The sequence below is a fragment of the Rhinoderma darwinii genome, chromosome 6 (genome assembly GCF_050947455.1).
Source record: "Rhinoderma darwinii isolate aRhiDar2 chromosome 6, aRhiDar2.hap1, whole genome shotgun sequence".
In the NCBI taxonomy this organism is placed as follows: domain Eukaryota; kingdom Metazoa; phylum Chordata; class Amphibia; order Anura; family Rhinodermatidae; genus Rhinoderma; species Rhinoderma darwinii.
The window spans coordinates 34,034,147-34,057,654 of NC_134692.1; the positions used below are offsets into that span (position 1 = coordinate 34,034,147).

At 43.0% G+C, this 23,508-nt stretch overlaps 1 protein-coding gene across 6 annotated transcripts in view; it reads right to left on the reverse strand.

The window, feature by feature from the left end:
• The window catches only part of SP3 (Sp3 transcription factor), a 41,080-nt gene that overhangs the window by 12,105 nt on the left and 5,467 nt on the right, over positions 1 to 23,508 (reverse strand). For 3 of the 6 annotated variants that reach the window (XM_075829478.1, XM_075829481.1, XM_075829479.1), the window contains one exon: positions 11,075 to 11,164. The exons of 2 other annotated variants lie outside the window; for them this stretch is intronic. In XM_075829478.1, the coding sequence (XP_075685593.1) occupies positions 11,075 to 11,164 (90 nt within the window). Of the gene's footprint in view, positions 1 to 11,074; positions 11,165 to 22,763; positions 22,840 to 23,508 lie in introns of those variants that run through there. One more of the 6 variants, XM_075829483.1, reaches the window with a different exon arrangement.

The following is a 23,508-nucleotide window of genomic DNA, read 5'->3' on the forward strand; positions in this document are numbered from 1 at the left end:
TTAGGCAACATGTCAGGTTTGAGGCGGTCTTGTGGTACCTAAACAGCCGAAACCCCTCCAAAGTGACCCCATTTTGGAAACTACACCCCTCAAGGCATTTTTCTAGGGGTATAGATAGCATATTGACCCCACAGTTTTTTTGCAGAATTTAGTGGAATTAGTCTGTGAAGATGAAAATCACCTATTTTTCTGTGGAAACATAGAATTTTTTCATTTTTACAAGGAATAAAGGAGAAAAAGCACCCCAAAATTTGTAAAGCAATTTCTCCCGATTACGGCAATACCCCATATGTGGTCGTAAACTGATGTTTGGACCCACAGCAGGGCTCAGAAGGAAGGGAGCGCCTTTTGGATTTTGGAGTGCAGATTTTGCTGGATTGGTTTTCAGTGCCATGTCGGGTTTGCAACGCCCCGGAGGGACCAAAACAGTGGAAACCCGCCAAAAGTGACCCCATTTTGGAATCTACACCCCTCAAGGAATTTTTCTAGTGGTATAGTGAGCATTTTGGCCCCTCAGGATCTTTTTTAGAGCTAGGGTGACCAAAAAACAGCGATTTTGGCGCTTTAAATTCTTTATTTATTACAGCGTTCACCGTGCGCAATAAATTACGTTTTAATTTATTCTGCCGGTCGGTACGATTACGCCGATACCATATGTGTATAGTCTTTTTTTAAGTTTTGCAGCGTTTGCACAATAAAATTAAGTTTCTATAAAATAATTTATTTTCTGGGACACGCTATTCTGAGCCGTAACTTTTTTTATTTTTTCGTCAAAAAAGCTGTGGGAGGTCTTGTTTTTTGCGGGACGGGTTGTAGTTTTTATTGGTACCATTTTGGGGTAAATGCGACTTTTTGATCACTTTTTATTCTATATCTTGGGAGGGGTGGTGACCAAAAAATAGCGATGCTGACAGTTTTCCGTTTATTTTGTTTGCGGCGTTCACCGTGCGGAAAAATTAACATTATAGTTTCATAGATTGGGTCGTTACGAACGCGGCGATACCAAATATGTGTACTTTTTTTTTTAACGTTTTCATTTTTTCCCTAGAATAAATGACTTATTATAGGAAAACAAAACCTTTTATTTTTACACTTTTATAAAACATTTTTATTAACTTTTTTTACTTTATATTTTTGTTTATTAACTTTTCTTTTACTTTTTACACTTTCTTTTTTTTGACCTGCAGCTTTGATCGCTGCTAGAATACATTACACTACCTAGGTAGTGTAATGTATTCCAACTGTCAGTGTGACGTCACAGTCACTCTGACAGTTGGTCTACGAGGACCAGCAGAGGCTGATCCTCATAGGCTGACATACATGGCAGACTTGGGGGCCATTGTCTGGCCCCCGGGTGCCATCACAAGCATCAGAAGCCCCCACGATTGCATGGGGGCTGCTGATGCGCTACAAACCCGCTACATGCGGAGATCGCAATCGAGCCCCGCATGTAACGGGTTAATTGCCGAAATCAGCGGCAATGAGCCGCTGATCGGCAACACTGGAGAGTGTCAGCTGTCGGGGACAGCTGATCTCCAAGTTCCCGATGCACACTGTCGCCGACAGTGTGCATCGGGAACGGCACAGTGACTTTCTGTCACTCTGACAGGAAGCCTATCAGGACCAGCCGAAGGTTGGTCCTGATGGGCTTCTGTCCATGGCAGACCCGGAAGCCATTGTTTGGCTTCCGTTTGCCATACTAACTATCGGCAGACCCCGCGATTTCGGACGGGGGTCTGCCGATATGTTAGAAACCCCTAAAATTCGGCGATTGCACCCGATCGCCGAATTTAAGGGGTTAATGCGCCGAAATCAGCGGCAAAGGACCGCTGGCCGGCAAGAGGGGAGTGTCAGCTGTCGGCGACAGCTGACCTCCTGGTTCCCGGTGCACACTGTCGCCGACAGTGTGCACCGGGATTAACTCAGTAACTGTACGTCCTCGTGCGGGAAGTAACTTCCCGCAACGACGGACAGTTACGTCCTGGTGCGGGTAGGGGTTAAGAGAACCTGCATTATGAACCTTTTTCAAAATCTAGTCAGCCTCTGACCCCTGAAGAAATCTGGGTTACAATAGATGGAAACGCATAGGGTTGACAGGGCATAATAGGGAAACAAGAGGAATAGGTTCCTGTGTAGGGCTGCCCCATTCGGGGCGATCGACCAATTTGCCAAGAAGGGTTACAGTAGCTGGAACGCTAGAAATATTTGGGTTTATCTCCTACTACCCATCCACTGGTGATTTGGTAGTTTATAGAAGATATCCCATACATAAGGGAAACGTCTGAACCACGGCAGGTTGTTGGTTACTCACATCCATTGCAACTAAATGGTCTGGAGCATCCATTTTTCTTGTATGTATAAGATTTAAATCACTATGCCTTTTATATAAAATTAAAAGCAATATTTTATTAATCTGCACTTTCCAGTGATAATATATAACACCTCAATACTAGTATTCATTTTGAAAAATAACTTTAATGGGATTTCCCCATGAACACTTCTCCCCTTTCCACACGATAGGGGATAAATGTCGGGTCGCTGGGACCCCCACCAATTGGGAGAATGGAGGATCCGCGTTCCCCATTTAAATGGAGTGCTGATCTCGTATGCGCCCAGCCGCTCTAACCCTTTGGGAATGACTGAAATAGTGGATAAGTGTTGTTTGTGGGAAAACCCCTTTAAAAGTAAATTTAACAGTAAACCCAGAAATATTTATTTCAGATCATCTGAATCCTCTGTAACAAGTGGTCGTTATAACACCTCTACAGCCTTAAAGCAAAGGTGTCATTAATTATTTTTTTTATTAATTTATGTCTTTATTTAATAAAATATTATATTGACAATTTTTTCCACACACAATTTTTTTTTTATTAACACTTTCTTACTGTACTGGGGGCTGCCATATTTTATTTAATCTGTTTATGTGTCTCTTAACGACACATACGGAATACGGCAGCTACAGTGCATAGGACACAACGAACAGACCCGTTCCTTATGTCCTTTGCTTCTGCAGTCTCGCTCTGTACTGCGCAAGCGCAGTGCAGAGTGACCCAGCATAAAAGCTGGTTTGTATGGGGAAAGCCGGCGCTATTTTGAAGACTGGCCGCACTGCAGGTAAGGGGGGGGGGTGCGTGTGTAGCAGGGCCGCGCGTGTGTAGCAGAGCCGCGCGTGTGTATGCGTGTAGTGCCCGCAGCAGAGGGTCTCCCTTCTTGACTTTCATCATTCTTAGCCATTTGGTGTGTCGTGGAGCTTCTGCCAGCTGCCATTTGTACAATCACTCCCAAAATGGGAGCCGGTCAATGCGAAGCAATTTGAAGACACCTTTTTCCTGACTTGTAGCCAAAAATAGGGAGGGTGAGTCTCCCTCCCACATTTACAGCAGCTGTAGATCAGGGTGCTTTCCATTATTCACCTTGCTGTAATTCTGGGAAGTACTCTCTCTGGTGACCAACATAGGAAAACATGTAAAATTATAACTTCATTTTTAACTTACTTAAAAAAAATAAAAAAATAAAAAATCTGCGACATTCCATTTAATAAGGAATCTGCACGTTCTAAATTTAATCTAATGTGTTTTTTTTATGCATGAGACTGAACTCTTCTGGTGGGGCGTTGGCAGCTCAGTAGGGGTGTTAGAATAAGAACAATAGATCTCCTTATGTGACTTGCGTAAAACAGATACAACATGCCACCTAAGGCCTCATGCACACTACCGTAGCCATGTGCACGGCCGTGATTTTCGGGTGGGCCAGCTGCGGACTGTCAGCCGCGAGCAAATCGCGGGACATGCACATGGCCATTATCTTCAATGAGCCCGGACCGCAAAACACGGCCGTAATAAGACATGTGCGTTCTTTCTGCGGTGCGGGCTCCCGGACCATGCACGGACCGTAAAAACTACAGTCGTTTGCATGGCCCCATAGAAATGAACATGGCCGCAATTCTCCCGTTCGTGTGCATGGGGCCTAACAGTAAAGTACATGTAATGTTCTGTGCCAAATAACGTTGTTCTGTCTGCGCTTATCAAATGACATCAGTGTCGGTGGCCAGTAATCTCCAGTGGTCACAGACAATTCTACCCTTAAGGACCGAGACAATTTTGGCAATAAAAACCAAGGAAATTTTTTTTCTTCTCACATTGCGTTACCATAACTTATTTTGACTACCTAGATATGAAGTCTTGTTTTTTGCAGGACAAGTTGTAAGTTTCAGGAATTTTCAGGTACATATATGGTCGCGTTTAAAAAGGTATTGTCCCACAATTATATATTTAATCTGTTAGATCACACAAAACATACGTTTTTCAATGGAATCATTTTAAACGCTCCTATGTATAGATATTACTGTTACATACTTGTTATAGCGCTCCCTGGTGAGGTTTTTCATTCCCTCTTGGAACATTCACCGAATGTGTCCAGTGCAGTTGGTCAAACATGCTCAGTAGCTCAGTTCCACCGCCTGGATTCTCTTGTACACTACCGGCGAAGTGATACCTAGCATTTTGCAGGCCAGCCAATGAGAATCAGCGCTACTTCTCACTAGCACTTTAGGTGGATGTTCTTAGGAGGAATTAAAAGAACACCAGTAACAGGTATGTAACGGCAATATCTACACACAGGAGCATTTTTCTTAAAGGTGTAATGGTCATTTCAGGTGACTTCAGAATAAGTTGTGTGTACAAGAGGAACAACATTATACCTGACCATGACTTGTATTCAGAATTTATCTTCTGTTTTCCCCTCTGCAGGCTCTAATTGTCCGTTTTCCCTGACCTCAGCATGCAGGAGATTATACAACTGTATTGCGCAATGTAGCTGTGAATCCAGCACTGGGGTGAGACAGTAAAACACTTACTAAAAAACAGAAGCGTCTGTCGCTCTCAACCCGTCTCTCTGTACAGCAGCTCCCTCCTCCTCACCCTCCCCCTATAGGCTTCTATGGGAAAAACTGCAACCTGATCCTTCAGTGAGCTGATAATCCGTCTTCATCGCTGTCTTACTGAATACGGATTTTTACCAGGGAATTGAAAGTGATCAGTGTAGGAGGCCGAGGTGAGGAGGAGAAGAGCCTGAGTGGAGAAAGAGGCATTTTTCTGTAATAAGATATATTACAAAGTTTCTGATCACCGATCGTAATGTTGAATTATTGAGAAACAAATTGTAAAATACAGTTACACTTTTAGATTATGTTGTGTGATCTAATAGAGCTGTAATATTTAATCTTGGGACAACCCCTTACCGACGTATGACGTATACTTACATCATAGCTGGGTGTGTGTGGGAGTAGAAACCGGGCTCACAGGCTGAGCCCGCTCTATAAAACGTGGGTGTCGGCTTTATAATACAGCCGCCACTTCACAGTAATGAGCAGGAACCCGCTCGTTTAACCACTTAGATGCCCTGGTTAAAAGCTCCAGTTATCTACCTTCCCCAGGCAGAGATAGCCGCATGGGACTCCATCTGTTTTAAAGGTTTTGCGGTTGTGGGGGGGGATAGGGATGCCATGCAGGCGGGCAGGGTAGTTTCTGCTGCATCACAAAGCGCCACCGATAACTGTACATATATGGACAGCTACGTCACTGGAGCTTCTCGACGCACACAACAAAAGTAAGAGTGGCCTGTGACGGATGCCATACAGCAGCATTTGTCACCCATAACCCTCAGGTTAAAGAAAACTTCTTGCGTGGGATGGAAAAGAAGTCTACGACGTTATTTCAAAGTTTTTAAAAAAAGATAGACCGACGTATACCAGCCCGATGGAGGCCAATAAAACCCTATGAACACGTTTAACGTGTACGTTGGGAGACTTCCCAACGCACAAGTTAAACATAGAGGCTTTAGAAAATATTTTTTTTTCAGAAGAAATACTTTACCAGGTAAAGTGTAATATACATGAAAAAAGAAACAGTTTTTGGGCGTAAAAAAGTGGCATTCTGCGGGTTTGTTTTTTTTATGCTGCTCACCTCACTTTTTCAATAAAGTGGATGTGGCGTGGCGGAACTGTGGCCCCACAAGTTTACTTCAGAAATTGTCATACATTATAGCTCAAATATACGCCAGCTCATAGCTGGAGTAGACTTTACTATCTGACACACGGATGTACAAATATGCGCCAAGCGTAATTGAAGTGCACCTCTAAATAAATAAGGCACTACGTACTCCAGCGCACTTTACATTAAAACTGACGTATAAAATGCAAGTCTTAATAAATCTCCCCTCTGTATTTGCAAGTGCCCACAAGGCGTACCTAACCTCCTCTGCTTATTTATGCCAAATGTACCAGTTTATTTTTCTACTGGTAGTCTAAGCGAGGAATGGCGTCCTACAGATCTGTGTGACAGCAGTGTCCTGGTACAGCTGATTACGCTTTACCACCTTGTGTCCTAAGCTCTATACAGAACATCGTCAATCCTCCTCTCTGTAGAGCCAGCGTTAAATTGTCGCTGCATTAGCAAATTGTAAGGCAGTATGAATAAAGTGCACGTCACAGGTCCTGAATCCTTCCCACAGAAACTAAATCCTCTTCCATCTCCAACCTAATAGTACAAGAGGCAGCACAGTGACTGCCTATCTGTGTCTAACCCTGTACATGCAGATCCTCTCCTAGGCTGAGAAAAGTCTACAGCATGAACCGGTCTCAAAAAATCTGAAAAGTGGCAAAACCGTAAATAAATGCACTAATTTTAAGGGGTTGGCCCACAACAAGCATTTATCACCTATCCACAGAATAGGTGATAAATGTATGATCAGTGGGAGTCTGACTGCTGGGACCCTCACCATTCATGAGAACGAGGGTACCGTGTCCCCAATTTGAATGGAGTGGTGGTGGTCAGTCTATAGGACTGACGGACAGGCGATAAAAACGGGTTGCAAGAGTAAGTGAACCATCTGGAATGATATTTTCTGCATTGATTAAACGTGAATGGATTGTTATCCAAGTCACAATTAGGGGCATTCTATAAACTAATAACAAAAAAACAGTTGTACTGCTCATGTCAGTTATTGAGCAAAAATTCACAGTGCAAGGAGAAAATGTAGGTGAACCCTTGAATTTATTAACCTGCAGAATCCCCTTTAGAAGCAATCACCAAACGTTTTCTGCAGCTGCAAATAAGTTTGGACAACATTGAGGAGTAATTTTGGACCATTCCTCCCGGCAAATGTGTGTCAGTTCATCAATATTTCTAGGATACTTTGGTCGCATAGCCCTCTTCAGGTCATTCCACAACATCTCAATAGGACTAGGTTCAGGCCTGTGAACACAAATCATCTTTTTCAACTATTCTTCAGTTGATTTACTTGCGTGCTCTGGTCATCACTGTCTTGTTGGATCACCCAATATCTCTTCAGCTTGAGGTCATGGACGGCTGCTCTTACATTCTCCAGTAACATGTTTTGATACACCTTGGCATTCATTGTTCCCTCAATGATCACAAGGTGCCTAGGCCCTGAGGCAGCCTCAAACCATGCTTCATAGTTGGGATGAGGTTTTGCAGTTGGTGTGCAGTGCTCTTTTTTTTATTCTAAACATCACGTTGTGCATTTTTGCTTTAACCCTTTCCCGTCGCTAATAGGCCCATTTACGTTGGGAAACTGTATTTAACCCCTTCCCCCTGCTGGCATTCTGGGCCCTAATGTCCAAGCCATTTTTTAGATTTTTCCATTGTCACATTCGAAGAGCTGTAACTTTTTTATTTTTGCGTCGGCATAGCTGTATAAGGTCTTGTTTTTTGCGGGACGACTTGCAGTTTTTATTGGTACCATTTGAGAGTAGATGCGACTTTTTGATCACTTTCTATCACATTTTTTTTAAGTCAGGATTAACAGAAAACAGCAATTTTTCCATTGTTTTTTATTTTATTTTTTACGACGTTCACCGTGCGGGTTAAATAATGTAACAGCTTTATAGTCGGGGTCGTTACGGACGCGGCGATACCAAATATGTGTAACTTTTTTGCTTTATTGTAGTTTTTTTTAATAGTAAAGCATTTTGTAAGGGGAAAAGCTGGGTTTTTCATTTTTTTTTTTTTTCACTTTTTTTTTTAATTAACTTTATTAAACTTTTTTTACTTTTTTACTAGTCCCACTAGGGGACTTCCCTATCCTCCGATCGCTATTATAATACACTGCAATACTTTTGTATTGCAGTGTATTACTGCCTGTCCGTTTAAAACGGACAGGCATCTGCTAGGTCATGCCTGCGGCATGATCTAGCAGGCATTCGCTGCAGGCAGACCTGGGGGTCTTTATTAGACCCCCGGCTGCCATAGAAGACACAGACACTCGGCGATTTTATCGCCGGGTGTCAGTGAGATGAGAGGGAGCTCCCTCCCTCTCTGCAAAACCATTCAGATGCGGTGCTCGCTATTGTGCACCGCATCTGAAGGGTTAAACAGGTGAGATCGATACTAATATCGATCTCACCCGGCAGAGCAGGGACGCCCCCAGCCCTCAGCTGCTTCTGGCAGCTGAGAGCAGGGAGATTTCACGGCTCCCTGCTCTGTTTACTTTATTCTAATGCAGCGACGTAGTTTGGCGGCGCTCTAGAATAAAGCCCACTAATGACCGCCGTAAAAAGACGTATCGGCGGTCATTAAGGGGTTAAAGATGGTGCCCACTCAGAAGCAGAGCGGGAAAAATAGCCACAAGGTCTCTGTTGTGTTACATAGCAGGGACCCAGTGGCAATGCTTGCGATCACAACAATTTCTGATCACAAGCATTTAATCCCTCAGATTCCGGTGTCAGATGTGACCACCGGCATCTGAGGAGTTTTTACTGACCCTTTCACTTCGGGGCCGGTACCGGCTCCCGCCCGGCAAGATCGCGAGAGCCGGTATACTCCTATAGCAGCTGGGAGCCTTGTGAACGCGCCAAGCCCTGCTATAGGAAGATTGCCTGTGGCAGGTCTCAATAGAAATGCACTAGTTTTTCCATAGACTACAATATAGTGATATTGCCTTCTATGGCATAAGCGATCTAATGATCGCAGGTTCAAGCACCCAAGGGGAGCTACATAAAAAGTAAAAAAAAAATATATATATAAAAATTCGAATCACCCCCTTTTCCCTAGATCACATATAAAAATAAACAAAAAACAAACAAACATTAGGTATCCCCGCATCCGAAACCGGCCGATCTATAAAAATATTTATCCACTATGAATGTCATAGCGGGGGGAAAAAAAAAAAGTCAAAATGGCCGAATCAGGTTTTTTTTCCCCCCCACAAATTTTTTTTTTTATAAACAGTGATCGAAATGCCAGACATTCCCCAAAATGGAATTTAAAAAAAACGACATTTTTCCATGTACAAAGACCCCTTACATAGCTCTCTACAAAGAAATATAAAAAAAAGTTACGGGGGTCACAATATTGCGATGCAAAACGTTTTTTTTTTTTTAAAGGTACTAAAACATAACAAAAACTATATCACCGTGATCGTACTGACCCGCAGAATAAAAAGGTAATGTATCATTTTCACCGTACATTGAACACCGTAAAAAAGAAAGCCATAAGAAAATGGCGGAACTGTTTGTTTTTTTCAAATTCTACCCCATTCGGAACTATTTTTTTTCACAGCTTCCCATTACAATCGCACATAATATTAAATAGTACGATTAGAAACTACAACTTGTCCCCTAAAAATTAAGCCCTCATATGGTTGCGTCAACAAAAAAATACAAGTGTTATGACTTTTTGAAGGCGGGGAGGAAAAAGAAACAAAACGTTTTTTTTGGACAGCAGTGGTGTCCTTCGTTGTGTCCTTCCATGAACACCATTCTTGAACAGAAGTTTATGCAGTTTGAATAATTTTTAGTAGGTCTTTCGCGGTTACTCTTGGGTTCTTTCTCACCTCTTTCAGGATTGCCATCGTGCTCTTGCAGTGATCTTAACAGGACTAGAGAGTAGATACAGTCCTGAATATTCTCCATTTGTAGAATATTTGTCTAACAGTACATCCATCTTGCACATCCAAGTGCTTTTCTAGCCTTTTCCAGCTTTGCAGGTCTCTAAAACGTCTGTCAGTTGCTTGCCTTGAGGCATATTTCACACTAACCAATCTTTTTTTTTGTTGAGAAAGGCAGATTTGTCAGTAACCAGGCTGTGTGTGTCTTTATTTAATGGGCAAAGCACCTGACAAACCCACACTTTCAATTTCATCTTCTTAATTGAAACACCTATTAGCTCTTGGGAGTAGTCATTAACACAGAGGTTCACTCACTATTTCTACCTACATGGAATGTGTTTTATCCGTTTAGATTGTTATCTAAGCCACAATTATAGACAAAAACAAATCAAGACTACAATTTATTAGTAATCAATGCAGAAATCCAGGCAGTTACACTTTTCCTTGCGACTGCAAAGGTTTCTTTGTGCGCCAAGCCCGTTTCAGGAGTTGGGTCCTTTTAAAAATAAGCAGGGTCAAGCTATACATTTCTCCTGCAGTGGCCAATTACATTACATGGCAGCCATTGAAACGATAGGCTGTCCTTGTAATGCATGGACGAGCGGGATAAACCAGAGTGGGAGCCACTCTTACAGATCAGCTATCCGTTCTGGCTCAAATGGTGGGGGCTCGATTGGGGGTTGTCATCATGACAAACTTAATTCAATATTAGTGGTGGCATGCTTAAGAACTTGGTTGGTTGTAATCCATGCGAACCGAGTCCTTCCTTATAGTAAACGAGTTAAGTATAGATAGCTTACTTTATTTGAGTGGCCACACGTATTAAATAGAAATAATCCAAAAGGGTTGTTAAAATTATTTGTTCAATATTTCCATACAAACACCACAGAGACATCTGCTTAAAAAGTTGTCGGATCACATTGAAACGGTATGGCATTCTTGGCAAAAAACTTATTTGGGAAAAACGAACAATTGCTGAAAAGGTGACAAATGTAATGTAATGACTGTAATGGTCAATGCTGTCTGGAATGTTTTTTTGGGAAAGGGAGCAGGATTAATGGTTCGTACAAACGATCAACTGGACAACCAATTGACCAAGTGCCAACTGCTCCCTATCTAACGTGTACGGCCATTTTAAAGGTCCAAACCTTTAGACCACAGCCTTTACCTGTGGCATGAGGAGGTGCTCCTGTGTCATGGCGGGGCATACTTCATTAATAAGGTTGGCAAGCTTTGACAAATGCTCTTTAAAGGTGACCTAACAAAAGAAATGAAAGGGGGGAAAAAAAACAAGGTTCCTTTAGTGCACATAAAAAAAAAAATTAACCGTGAAGACAGTTGTTTTTTTTGTTTTTAAGATTGCTTGAAGTTACAGTCCCAAAGACTAAGGACGCATTACTGAGTGTATCTGAGGACATGTTCCCTTCTAATTTCGGTCAGGTGCAGCATTGCTAAATCGCCATCTACATGTTCTTATACACATACAGATTTCACAATATTCAAGTCAGTTAAGATAATTTATGTATTATATAATTACATATTGATGATCTGAATGCCAACACTGCGAGAGAAATCAGGAGACATGTTTTTAGAATATTTCAGTGGTGCAGACTCAGGCTGTGGCCTGTAACTTCAATCTTACCTTAGCATAGATGAAAGACATTAAACAATGTTTTACATTTTTAATGTGCACTAAATTATTATTTTTTCCCGTTTCTTTTGGTAGGCCTCCTTAAAAATAAAAATACATATCTAGATTATTCCCAAGGAACAAAAACACCCAGTGCGAGATCTGAAATTAGATAAAAGATAGTCACTGTGTATAAATAATCTATGAGAAGACTTCTTTAGGACGTGTAACATTTGCAGCATTTTAAGGTGAGCTGAATAAAATATGAACAATTCCATTTAAATCATGGAACAGATATGTGAAGGGAGCTTTGATTAGATTGTCTCTGTAATTATGTACAAGGATGTCTCTGTGACCATGGATAATAAGGACTAGCTCTTACCGTTGTAAACCGTACGTCAGAAAATGTGACTACCGTTGTCTAGCAACCAGTGAGGAAGACTCGAGAGAGCAGAGGATCTTGGGACATGTAGTTTTTAGTGATGTTAGGAAGTCGCTCACCTATGTTTATTTCCCATAGCTTATATGATGCCAACAAGAGTTGCCACCACTGTGAAGATTGCCATCATTAACATCAATCCCCGTCTCCAATGGGGGGGCAATCTTATTTTCCCATCACACACTAGCGCCAATTTAATTAGCAGCCAATTAACCCATCAGTATGTTTTTGGAGTACCTGACAACAGTGCTAACCACCGACAACTCTTGCACACGGCAGAGTTCGGGTCGCGAAAAACGGTGTGTGTCAGCTGGACTTCCCGGTCCGACCGCGATGCAGGTGAATGGGACTTCTGGCATCATAGACATTTTACGATGCTAGGAGTCTCTGCCTTCCCGCGGAACTGCTGTTCCGTACTGAACCATTTTGTTCCGTACGGAACAGAATTATTTGATTACCTATGGAAGGAGAGATCAGCAGCACGTTGTGAGCCTGGTTACCTGGGCGATGTGGAGCTGTAATGTTGTCTGTTAGCCAGTTCTAGGAAATACTCTCTGGCGATCAGGCATCCTTGCAATGAGCCATCAGTCTAGCTCATACATCAATTAATGCCGTCCAGTGGCCCCGCACTCACAGCACATTACAAGTATAAAGCACAGAGAATTTCAGCTGGGGCTGCCATACACAGCCTAAGCTACTTCTAGCTAATGGCATTTGTAACATTTTAGTCACATTTGCGACCATTTTAGTCGTTGCCTGAAACTCTGTTAAAGGGGTTTTCCAGCCAATAAAAATTGATGGCCTATCCTCAGAATAGGCAATCAGTAGCTGATGGGTCGGGGTCTGACTCCTGGGACCCGAGCTGATCAGGTTTTTTTTTGGTTTTTTTAAGAGACCGCAGTGCTCGTACGAGCGCCGCTTCCCCTTCCTTTCTACTTGCTCTCTGTAAACGTTTGACACATATTTAGCGGCGATTCACAGGTATTGCAGCCTTCTCCAATTCTCTTCAATAAGAGAAAAGGCAACAATACCTGTGAATCGCCACTAAATGTGTCAAGCATTCACAGTGAACAAGAAATAAAGGGGAAGCAGCACTTGTACGAGCGCTGCGACCCCATCAAAATAGCTGATCAGCAGGGGTCCCGGGAGTCGGACCCTGATCCATCAGCTACTGATAGCCTATCCTGATAGGCCATCAATTTTTATCGGATGGAAAAACCCTTTAAATTATCACTATGACAATTCTGCCAATCTTTCGATCCTTTTTTCTTGTAATCAGTGTGGGTCCAAGGGGATGGATTCACACTGATCATATACTAGTGGCATATCCAAGAGACAAGCAATCAAGAACAGTGGAAATAAATTGCATTACCCATTAGAGATTTATATATAATTATGTAGCAGACAACTAGACATCCATAGTTTGTAATCGGGATCTACATGCATGTACATATACTACCCATGTGATTGAGCATATGTAAAAAGATCAGACAAAACTCTGTAAGGCCTCATATGCACACGACCGTATTGGTTCCGAAAACTACAGGTCCGTTGCGTTCCGCCTGACCACAAAAAAATCCTTGTTGTGCATCAGTGTGCCACCGGTAATTTTTTTTACTAGTATTCGTGAATCTGCAAATCTGGACCGTAAAATGACTTGTCCTAAGGTTTTCGTGGTCCGGATTTACGGCCCCCACACCGATCCATGTAAAATCAGTCGAGTGCGTGGGGCAATAGAAAATGGGTAAGCAATTTAGCCGCAAAAATGCGGATCAATTGCGTCCGCAAAGATACGATCGTGTGCATGAGGTCTTAAACTTAGACCACACTAGGAGCAAACGTGACTTGTTATTGCAACAAGAACTTTTAGAGTACGGAAACACGTAGTGCCCAGGATGTGGATGAAAACGTAGTCATCATGCGATTTTACCGTAAATCGGAGCAGTTTTCAAATGACTATGTCCACAGGTTTTTGTTTTTTTTAAGGTAAGTGGCTGTTACCTGCCAAAATGCATCACTTGAAAACGCTGTAATTTGTGGTAAACCTGCATATTAGCTCAATGTTTCTGTCCGAACCCCTCATTAGAAAAAGGCATTAATAAAACATTCCTTAACACACTGTATAATTGGATACAGAGATTCCGTGTCGCTGTAAACACAACTAAGACCCTTATTCCACTATACTGCGTGCTGAACCATCTACTTGGCACGGTCGTAAAGTGCTATGGCATCAGGTAGGACCCCCATCATCTCTGTATACATCTCCCATTGTCCGTGAATATACAATTGGGACGAGCACTGATGCTAGACACCGTGGACCAAGAAGATGAAGTTCAGCGGACTGTGTGCCGAGACGCCCACAGCTCAGCGCAGACAGGTGAGGCAGTGCCGTCATCATTCCTGTCTGCGCTGAGCTGTGAGCGGCCAGCATTATACAGTGAATAACAGAGCAGGGTTCTGACAGTTCCCTGCTCTACTATAGGATTCAACTGTCCTAAGGAAGCAGATACAGTTGAACCAGGAAAAAAACGAGAATACCGAAATGCGCAAGATGACATTGGTTATCTGCCCTGAACTTCGGTTTTGTTTTTTGCCCAGCCCTGTAATCTAGGAGAAAATGAATCAGTCAATTGCCAATATTTTTCCTACATGTTGGAAAAATCTTTGTTCAACACAAGTACATAGGGCAGGCGGAAATGCTCAATATCTTCCAATACCGTACCCTGACAGATCTTCAAATCAGACTAAAAGAACTAGACACTGCATAACTAAGGCCCTGTTCACACGGAGTTTTTTGTCGCGGAAACCGCTCCGCAAAACTAGTTAAAAACCGGCTGAAAATGCCTCCCATTGATTTCAATGGGAGCGGTTTCCTCCCGCGAGTGGTAAAACTGCCTCGCAGAAGAATGAAGGTACGTGCCCTATCTTCGCGCGGTTACGCCTCTGATCTCCCATTGACATCAATGGGAGGCAGAGAAAGCGTATTTCGGGGAGTTTTTTGCCCATAGAAATCAATGGGCGTGAGCAAAAAACATGGCGAATTTTCCTCCTGCAAAAATCTCCGTGTGAACACAGCCTAACTTGCCACCAATAAAGTAGCAGCTTATACAGTATTTAATAACATGCTGCAAAGAGTAATAACATTTCACATCTGACGGAAAATCTATCATCCAAGTTAGATCGACACCTAGAATTGATCATAAATGTTATTGTTGAACGTTCCATTTCACTGTTTGGGTAACACCTTCTCACTTAAACAGCTGTTCACCCATTCACCTCTGTTCCCACATAATCCTCTTCCCTTGCTTAAAAGCATAATCAGCCAGAATTACACATCCACCACAGATGACTACATTCACATGCCCTTTCTCCCCAATTAACATTCAGCAGGTGACTATGAGCATCTGGCTCATGCAGCTTAAAGAGGCTCTGTCACCAGATTTTGCAGCCCCTATCTGCTATTGCAGCAGATCGGCGCTGCAATGTAGATTACAGTAACATTTTTATTTTTTAAAAACGAGCATTTTTGGCCAAGTTATGACCATTTTCGTATTTATGCAAATGAGGCTTGCAAAAGTACAACTGGGCGTGTTGAAAAGTAAAAGTACAACTGGGCGTGTATTATGTGCGTACATCGGGGGCGTGTTTACTACTATTACTAGCTGGGCGTTGTGTATAGAAGTGTCATCCACTTCTCTTCACAACGCCCAGCTTCTGGCAGTGCAGCACTGTGACGTCACTCACAGGTCCTGCATCGTGTCGGCACCAGAGGCTACACTTGATTCTGCAGCAGCATCAGCATTTGCAGGTAAGTAGCTACATCGACTTACCTGCAAACGCCGATGCTGCTGCAGAATCATCTGTAGCCTCTGGTGCCGACACGATGCAGGACCTGTGAGTGACGTCACAGTGCTGCACTGCCAGAAGCTGGGCGTTGTGAAGAGAAGTGGATGATACTTCTATACACAACGCCCAGCTAGTAATAGTAGTAAACACGCCCCGATGTACGCACATAATACACGCCCAGTTGTACTTTTACTTTTCAACACGCCCAGTTGTACTTTTGCAAGCCTCATTTGCATAAATACGAAAATGGTCATAACTTGGCCAAAAATGCTCGTTTTTTAAAAATAAAAACGTTACTGTAATCTACATTGCAGCGCCTATCTGCTGCAATAGCAGATAGGGGCTGCAAAATCTGGTGACAGAGCCTCTTTAAGGTTTCCCGGATGAACATACAGTATTGAGAAGCAGAAATCAGATTATTATTATTTTTAATATAGTGTAAACGTTAACATGGAAGGTCAATACTCCTCAAAACTGAACAATTAATATTCTCAGGTTTTCTTTTTTCGGTTTTATAGTCACCTGATGAATGGGCTTCACCATTTCTCCATTAGAGAAGAGTTCCATGGTGTCGCAGTAAAATTGTGGCATTGCCACAAGTTCTGTCTCCATGTCAATATTTGTTAATGGGAAAATAAGTTGCGCGCAACCTTGAAAGAAATCAGTGAGATTTCTTGCAATGGTCGCAAGGGGACTCCTGACATTTTTTCCCACCATGGACGTCATGAAAGTGAAGTTTTTACTACCGCAACTACCGAACAATACTGTGTAGCCCTAGTCGGAAAATCAATCAGGAAACATAGCAGTTAAGAACAAACACACTGCTTTTCTTTTTGTGAAGAGAAGTCCACTCTGTACTTGGGACTATTGCTTCTGCTACTTTTGCGATTTTGGGCTAGCAAATCACTTGACTGGAGCAATTTTAAAGAGATTTTCAAGCTACTCAATGCATTCCTATCGACAGAGATTTGCCGCTCACTAAAACAAAAGTTTAGATCTAGCCTAACTTTGGACTTCAATTTCACATCCTGTATCTCTGTGTTAAACACTAAACCTACAAAATACACAAAAAAAATAAATCCTAGCACTTACTCTCCTAATCTGCTGCTCTTTGATCTTCTTTTGTCTCATATTGCAATTAAGGCCTAATTCAGACGAGCGTGTTCGATCCGTGATATATGGTCCGTGTGTCGGCCGCATTTCCCGGACCGAAAACACTGCAATGACCCGGGCTCCTAACATCATAGTTCTCTATGATGCTAGGTGTCACTGCCTCTCCGTGGAACTACTGTCCCGTACTGAAAACATGATTACAGTGCGGGACAGTTGTCCCGCAGCAAGGCAGTGACACCTAGCGTCATAGAGAACTATGATGCTAGGAGTCCGGCTCATTGCAGTGTGTTCGGTCCGGGAAATGCGGCCGACACACGGACCGAACACACTCGTGTGAATTAGGCCTTATGTTGAGAAAAATATAAAGAAACTTTGTCTTGCAGGAGATCAGCCATTTCCTCCCACCTTCTCCTCACAATCCTGTGTTTGGCAGGGAGACAACTGGTTGAAGCATGAGCCTTCCCCTTCTAGTAAGGTACACAGACTGTTAAGCCCTGCCCCTTTACTAAGCCCCACCCCACCAGCAAAAAAATAAAGAAAAGTAGAACAGATTAGCAGGAAATAACTCCTGTGTCTAGGGGGATGGAGTTCTGCATTCAATTTCCTGATAGGGACTATCCCCTTAATACTTTCCCCTAATTTGACACTAATCTCATATTTAAATCAAAGACTGTAAGAAATGTATAAAGAACTCTGTTTCTGTCCCAGACAAGGCAAGATCCCAAAAAGATCAGCCATTTTGCCTGCACTGTCTGTTTAGCAACTGTGTGCAGCAGGAGCCCTCCCCCAGACAAGCTAAGCCCCAACCATTTGTGAAGCTTCACACCCATCTGCAAATTATAAATGAAAGATCAAAATTAGACAGGGATGTCCTCTGTCACCTTCTCGATTTGCATTAGCTAGCTATAGCCATAAGGAACTCCCGGGATATAACGGGTTATGATGTAGGCGAAAAAGAGGAAAAGACTTCACTATATGCTGATGATACTCTTTCTCAGTGACCCTGATCAGTCACTGCGAGCCTGGCTTCTGTTATTTGATAGGTTTACATTGTTCTCTGGTCTGAAGGTTAACTTATCAAAGTCCTTGATAATGGCAGTGGATACAGGAGCCAGGGGGGACACTTCATTCTCCCCCACATTGAGCGGATAATATTATATATCTTGGTATAGTGATTAGTCCTGATACAAACACCTTTATACCGGATAACATTTCTCTGCTCTTACAGCGGCTTACGGTGGATTTTGACAAATGGCGCACTTCAGGCCACGTCAACCTATTTAAAATAAAGTCTGTCCCGAGATTTTTGGACCTCTTTCATAACTCCCTTGTGTGGTTGCCTCTTTCATTTTATTTGAGGGTGGACAAGGATCTTAGGTCCTTTATTTGGGTGGGTGGAACCCCCCGTACTGCTCTTCGTACACTCCAACTGCCTGCTAAGCAGGGGGGTCTAGCTTTACCGAACTTATACCTCTATTGTTTGGCTAGTCAACTGGTATATGTCTGGTGGTGGTTTACTCATAGGCATCTAAACCAGTCTACGGATCTTGAGGCTACCCTAATGGGGTCATGAGGCCCTGGTCAACTCTTTATTCCGACAGGCATCTCCACCAGGTTATCGGGGCATCGGATACTACCTCACTTGAAATTCCGATACTTCCAGCTTAGACATGCCCTTTAGTCACAGTTTGCAGGTTAGGATCTCAGATTGTGCACATCCCCGATGGAGGACTGGGTAACGCAGGAGACACTGACCAAGCCGCTATCCACACACTACAAACATTTGTTACGGGTCTCTACCAATAAAACGGACAGAGCCTTAGATAGATGGTCCCAGATCCTACCCTCTGTTTCTAATGAAGATCATGCGGGAACTCCTGGGTGCCCTAACTGGTCCCTTGATATCTGCAAGGGAACAGCTTATTCAAGTGAAGTTCTTCCACCAAATTTACTACACCCAGTCTAAGCGGTTTATAATAGGGAAGCTCTCTTCTCCTACTTGCCCTAGGTGCCAGAGGGAGGACAGCTCCTTCCTTCACACATTTTGGGTGTTCGGTCATATCTGACTTTTGGGCTGAGGTACTGGAGTTGAGAGTCTAAAATCGGACTTCCTCGTATATTGGACTATAAAGTCTGCTTACTCCTTCTAGTGGAAGACCTTATTCCCAATGTTGCTACCAGATCCCTTATGATATTATTGTTTTATGCAAAAAAGACTATTCTTCTGAACTGGAAGCACCCTAAGCTACAAGCATGGACGATAGCCAATCCATATACTTCCTAAAACACATTGCTGCGTTTGCCTGCTTCTTCGCTGAATATTCTTTCTATGATGAATTTCATTTACCATCCTGTGAATCAATGGAAAGCGGTTTTGTTTTGGGTTTGTTTGCTTGACATTATTAATATAAAATGCTGTATACCCATGTATAGGTGCGTACACCATTGAATGTATATACTATGCTTCTCTGTGGTGCCTATGTTAACATCCTCAGGTTCTTCAGTAAAATTTGACTTTAAAGGAACAGTGTTACCACAAATTTTTTTTTTATATGTTAAAGATGTTAGTGCTTTATTAAAAACGTTTGGATTAATTTGTGTGTTTGTGTGTCACTTTTTCTTATTTTTACACTTTTTCTTCCCTATGGGGGCTGCCATTTTTTTTTTCCATTTCTGTATGTGTCGATTAACGACACATACAGACATGGAATACGGCAGCTCCAGTCCCATAGGGACTGCGAACGGGGCCCGTTCCATCCACTTCAATGTACGCCGTCTGTGTGGGAACGGCGCATGCGCCGCTCCCACACAGTCCAATTTGAAATACGCGCCATCCGGCGCCATTTTCCTGTGGACCGGAAGTCGCGGCCGGATAGTAAGATTACTACTTCCGGTCGCGGCTTCCGGACTTGTGCACTTGGACCAGCGGCAGCAGACGGAGCGGACGGAGCCGCGGCGGCAGGAGCAGGTAAGAGATTTCTATGTATGTTCGTGTTTGTGTGTGTTTACTACTGTATGTAAACCTACTACACTGTGTGTTAGCTCAAAAAATGGCAACACACAGTGTAGGAGGTTAGACCGTTCAATCCCCTCGTTTATCCCGGCACTAGCCAGGATAAAGGAGGGGGGGATGCTGAGAGCTCACTAGAGCGAGGGCTTTTTACCCAATTTTGCAGCATAAAGCAATGTGGTTGCTTTACCACATGCAATGCTGCAATTTTGGGAATGGCTCCATGTAGTGACCAGCAATGGGAAATATAAATCAGAATCCAATTTATAATATTTCCTGACTCGTGAAAAAAAAATAAAAATAGAACAATGTTTAATCACCTATACACTAACTGTTTAACTAAAAAAAAATAAAAAATCATGTTTTGCTGCCAACACATTCCCTTTAAAAAATAAATGAAAGATCAAGAGCAAAATGACCCCTGGGTTCTCTGCACGAATTCTGCTTCATGCACGTACGGAAAACCCTGTAGAATGCGGGAATGCTTTTCTTCAGTTAACTTTCGTGTTTAATTTCCAGGATTACTATTCTACTGACAGATTTACAAGACAAAAAAGGGGAATTTGATTTCCTCATTATTGTGCTGCAGTATCGGATAGCTCCTACTTACAGGGGTTATGCGGAGACCAAAAATTGCATTGCAATAATATATTTATGTGAAACGAAGTTTCTTACGAATATACTTTAATTTATAATTCTGTACTAAATGGTGCAGTTCAAACCTCATGAATTATTCCCGGAAGTGCTGGAGCTTTTCTAACAATGACACTCCGACACGGCCCCACGTGACTAAGGGCTTGCCTATTGATTGAGTCCCGAGCAGAGCATCAGCTAGCGCAACGTCACAGTCACTGTCCATACATGGACAATGACGTCGGCAGCAGTAGTGCAGTCCCCGAGCAAAGCCTCAGCTGGTGATCTACTTGGGAACTCCAGCGATAGGAAACCCCTAAAGTCACTGACCATATATGGACAGTGGCGTCGGGAGCAGGGCTGGAGTGCCCGGGCAGAGCATTAGCTGATGCTTTGCTCGGGGACTCCAGTACTGCTGTCGACATCATTTTCCATATATGGACAGTGACATGGGCAGAATTGCTGTACTCCCCAGGCAGATAGGAAACCCCTGAATTGACCAAATATGGACGTCGGGAGCAGTGCTGGAGTCTCGGGCAGAGCACTAGCTGAAGGTCTGCTCAGGACTCAAGCAATAGGCAACGTGACAGCCCCTTGCGGTCATGTTCACGAACAGCACATGAAGCAAGCCCTCAGTGACGTGGGGCCGTGTCGGAGCTTCAGCATTATTAGAAAAGCTCCAGCACTTCCAGGAATAATTCTTGGGGTTTGAACTGCACCATTTAGTACAGAATTTTAAATTATAAAGCATATTAGTAAGTAACTTCATTTCACATAAATATATTATTGCAATGCAATTTTTGGTCCACAGATAAACCAAGTATTTGAAAACTAAAATGATAAGGATATTCTGGAGAAAATCTATGAAATCTCACCTTATAATTATGAGGTCTGTTAAAACTTATGTCTGTCGTCGGTCTCTAAATCATCAAATAGCAGGCAGAAAATGCCTGGGCCATTGCATAGAAACAAATCAGGAAAGCATTGGGTGACAACTGCAGATCAGCTTATCCCTGTGTATTGTGCGGTTGTGACAATCTCATACAGACAGCTCCCTGTAGGTGATGTATGGCTATGGCCAACCAACCATCGCCGCACTTCATTGCAGTGGGCTGAAGTTTAGACACTGCCTGTAGCATGAATGCTGCCGCCGCCTCCCCCTGTGTATTTTCTTTTTGATAACTGTGGCTTTCCAACATCGTACTTACTATTAGAAATCAATATAACTAAAGCTTCTAACAGATGTGACTCCTGGGTAAGGCATCATGGTAGTCTGTCTTTTGCTCTAGAGGACCAGTCCTGTATAACAAACACATTGATATGAATGGGCACTGTGAAACGCTTAGTTTCCTCTATGGTGGCAATGCAGGGAAACTGACCACTTACTGATAGGTTTCTCCACAGATTGCAGCTGATCGCTGGAGGTTGCAGCAGGGGGTAACTGATCAGCTTATTGTCAAGGGACCCTTCTAACAAGTAGGGATTATTTACAATTCGATAAAGCATCTACCCCCCCATAAACAGAGCCACATTAATCCAGGTGTTGTCTGGTATTGCAGCTCTTAGGGTTTTCTAATCCTTGACAACCCCTTAAAAACTATATTAAAGCTCAGCTCTCCCTTTTGTCCTATGTGACCTCAGAGAGAGCAGCATGAGGTGCTGCCTGCACTGCAAGTAATGAAAGTGAATGTGGCCGTGTAGCGACCCGCCGGTTACCGCAAACGCAGATAACCATAGATTTTGGATTTCGCATGAGTGTCGTGGAAACTCACGGGTCACGTTCACCTTCATTACTTGAGATGCAGACAGCGCGTCAGCGATCTTTGGTTGTGTGACATAGGCAAGCCCAGAAGTCGTGTTGTAGCCCTAGCCTTCAGCTATCCAGATTTTTCTCATATGTTCTTTGAGTCTAGTCGTTCCCCCCCGCCCCCCACAAGTCCTCAACATCAGAGCAAAAAGGGATTGGACAGGCTGCAATACATCTGGTTCAATCGTATATGGTTTCTTTCAAGAAAAGCAGCACTGGTGCCTGGTGGTCATTTATCCCAGTCTCCAATGACCACAAATGACAGCACCTATTGTTAGTCTTGCTCCATATTTATCAAACAGCTGAGACACGTAACCCGTCTCCGCCCACACCACCTAAAAGTATCGGCTAAGGGTTTAGTCCCTGTGTGTTAACTTACATGTGGTGACTGATGGCACCGCGCACTCCTGCACGCAGTGCCTTTGGCAGCATCAAGATGTCACACAGATAGTCTGATCCCGTCTAGTGACAGGGAACTAAAATAATCAGATCCCCGTTACAAAAGAACCTATACACATGCTTCTACATTCCGGCGGTTGTAAGGGAACCCGATGATGTCGGCAATGACCTCACAGGGATTTCCTGGATGAGGGGTTTTGAAAGGATGCAGAGAAGACGCGATCCACGTCTTCTCTGCATGTTTGTGTATATCCTTTTCACTGGTAACCGTAATCTATTGGGCTGTTCGCATTAGATCACTGTTTTTAGTGATTTATACATGGGGACAGCAGGTACCTGTCCCCAGTTAGTAAAAAATAAAATAAAAATTATATATAAAACATATTTGTAATACAGTAAAAATGTAAAACCAAGAGAAAATGGAAAACCAAAAGGAGGAGAAAAAAAACAAAAAAAAAAAAACCCCGGTCCCACTGAAACCCCCCCTTCAATTTTAGACATCCAGCAAGACACAAAGGCATTTTGCATGGGCATCAGGTGCTCAGGAACAAATACATTCCTATTAGGCAGAATGTACCTTTCGCCACACATAAAATAATTACCTCAGCCACCAATTTTAGTCTGTTCTACCCCGGCTCTGTCTACTATTGTGCCGTCACTAAAAAATATACTTTATCCATTTTACGTCTTAAAGACGCTCTGTCACCAGATTATCAAATCCCTAT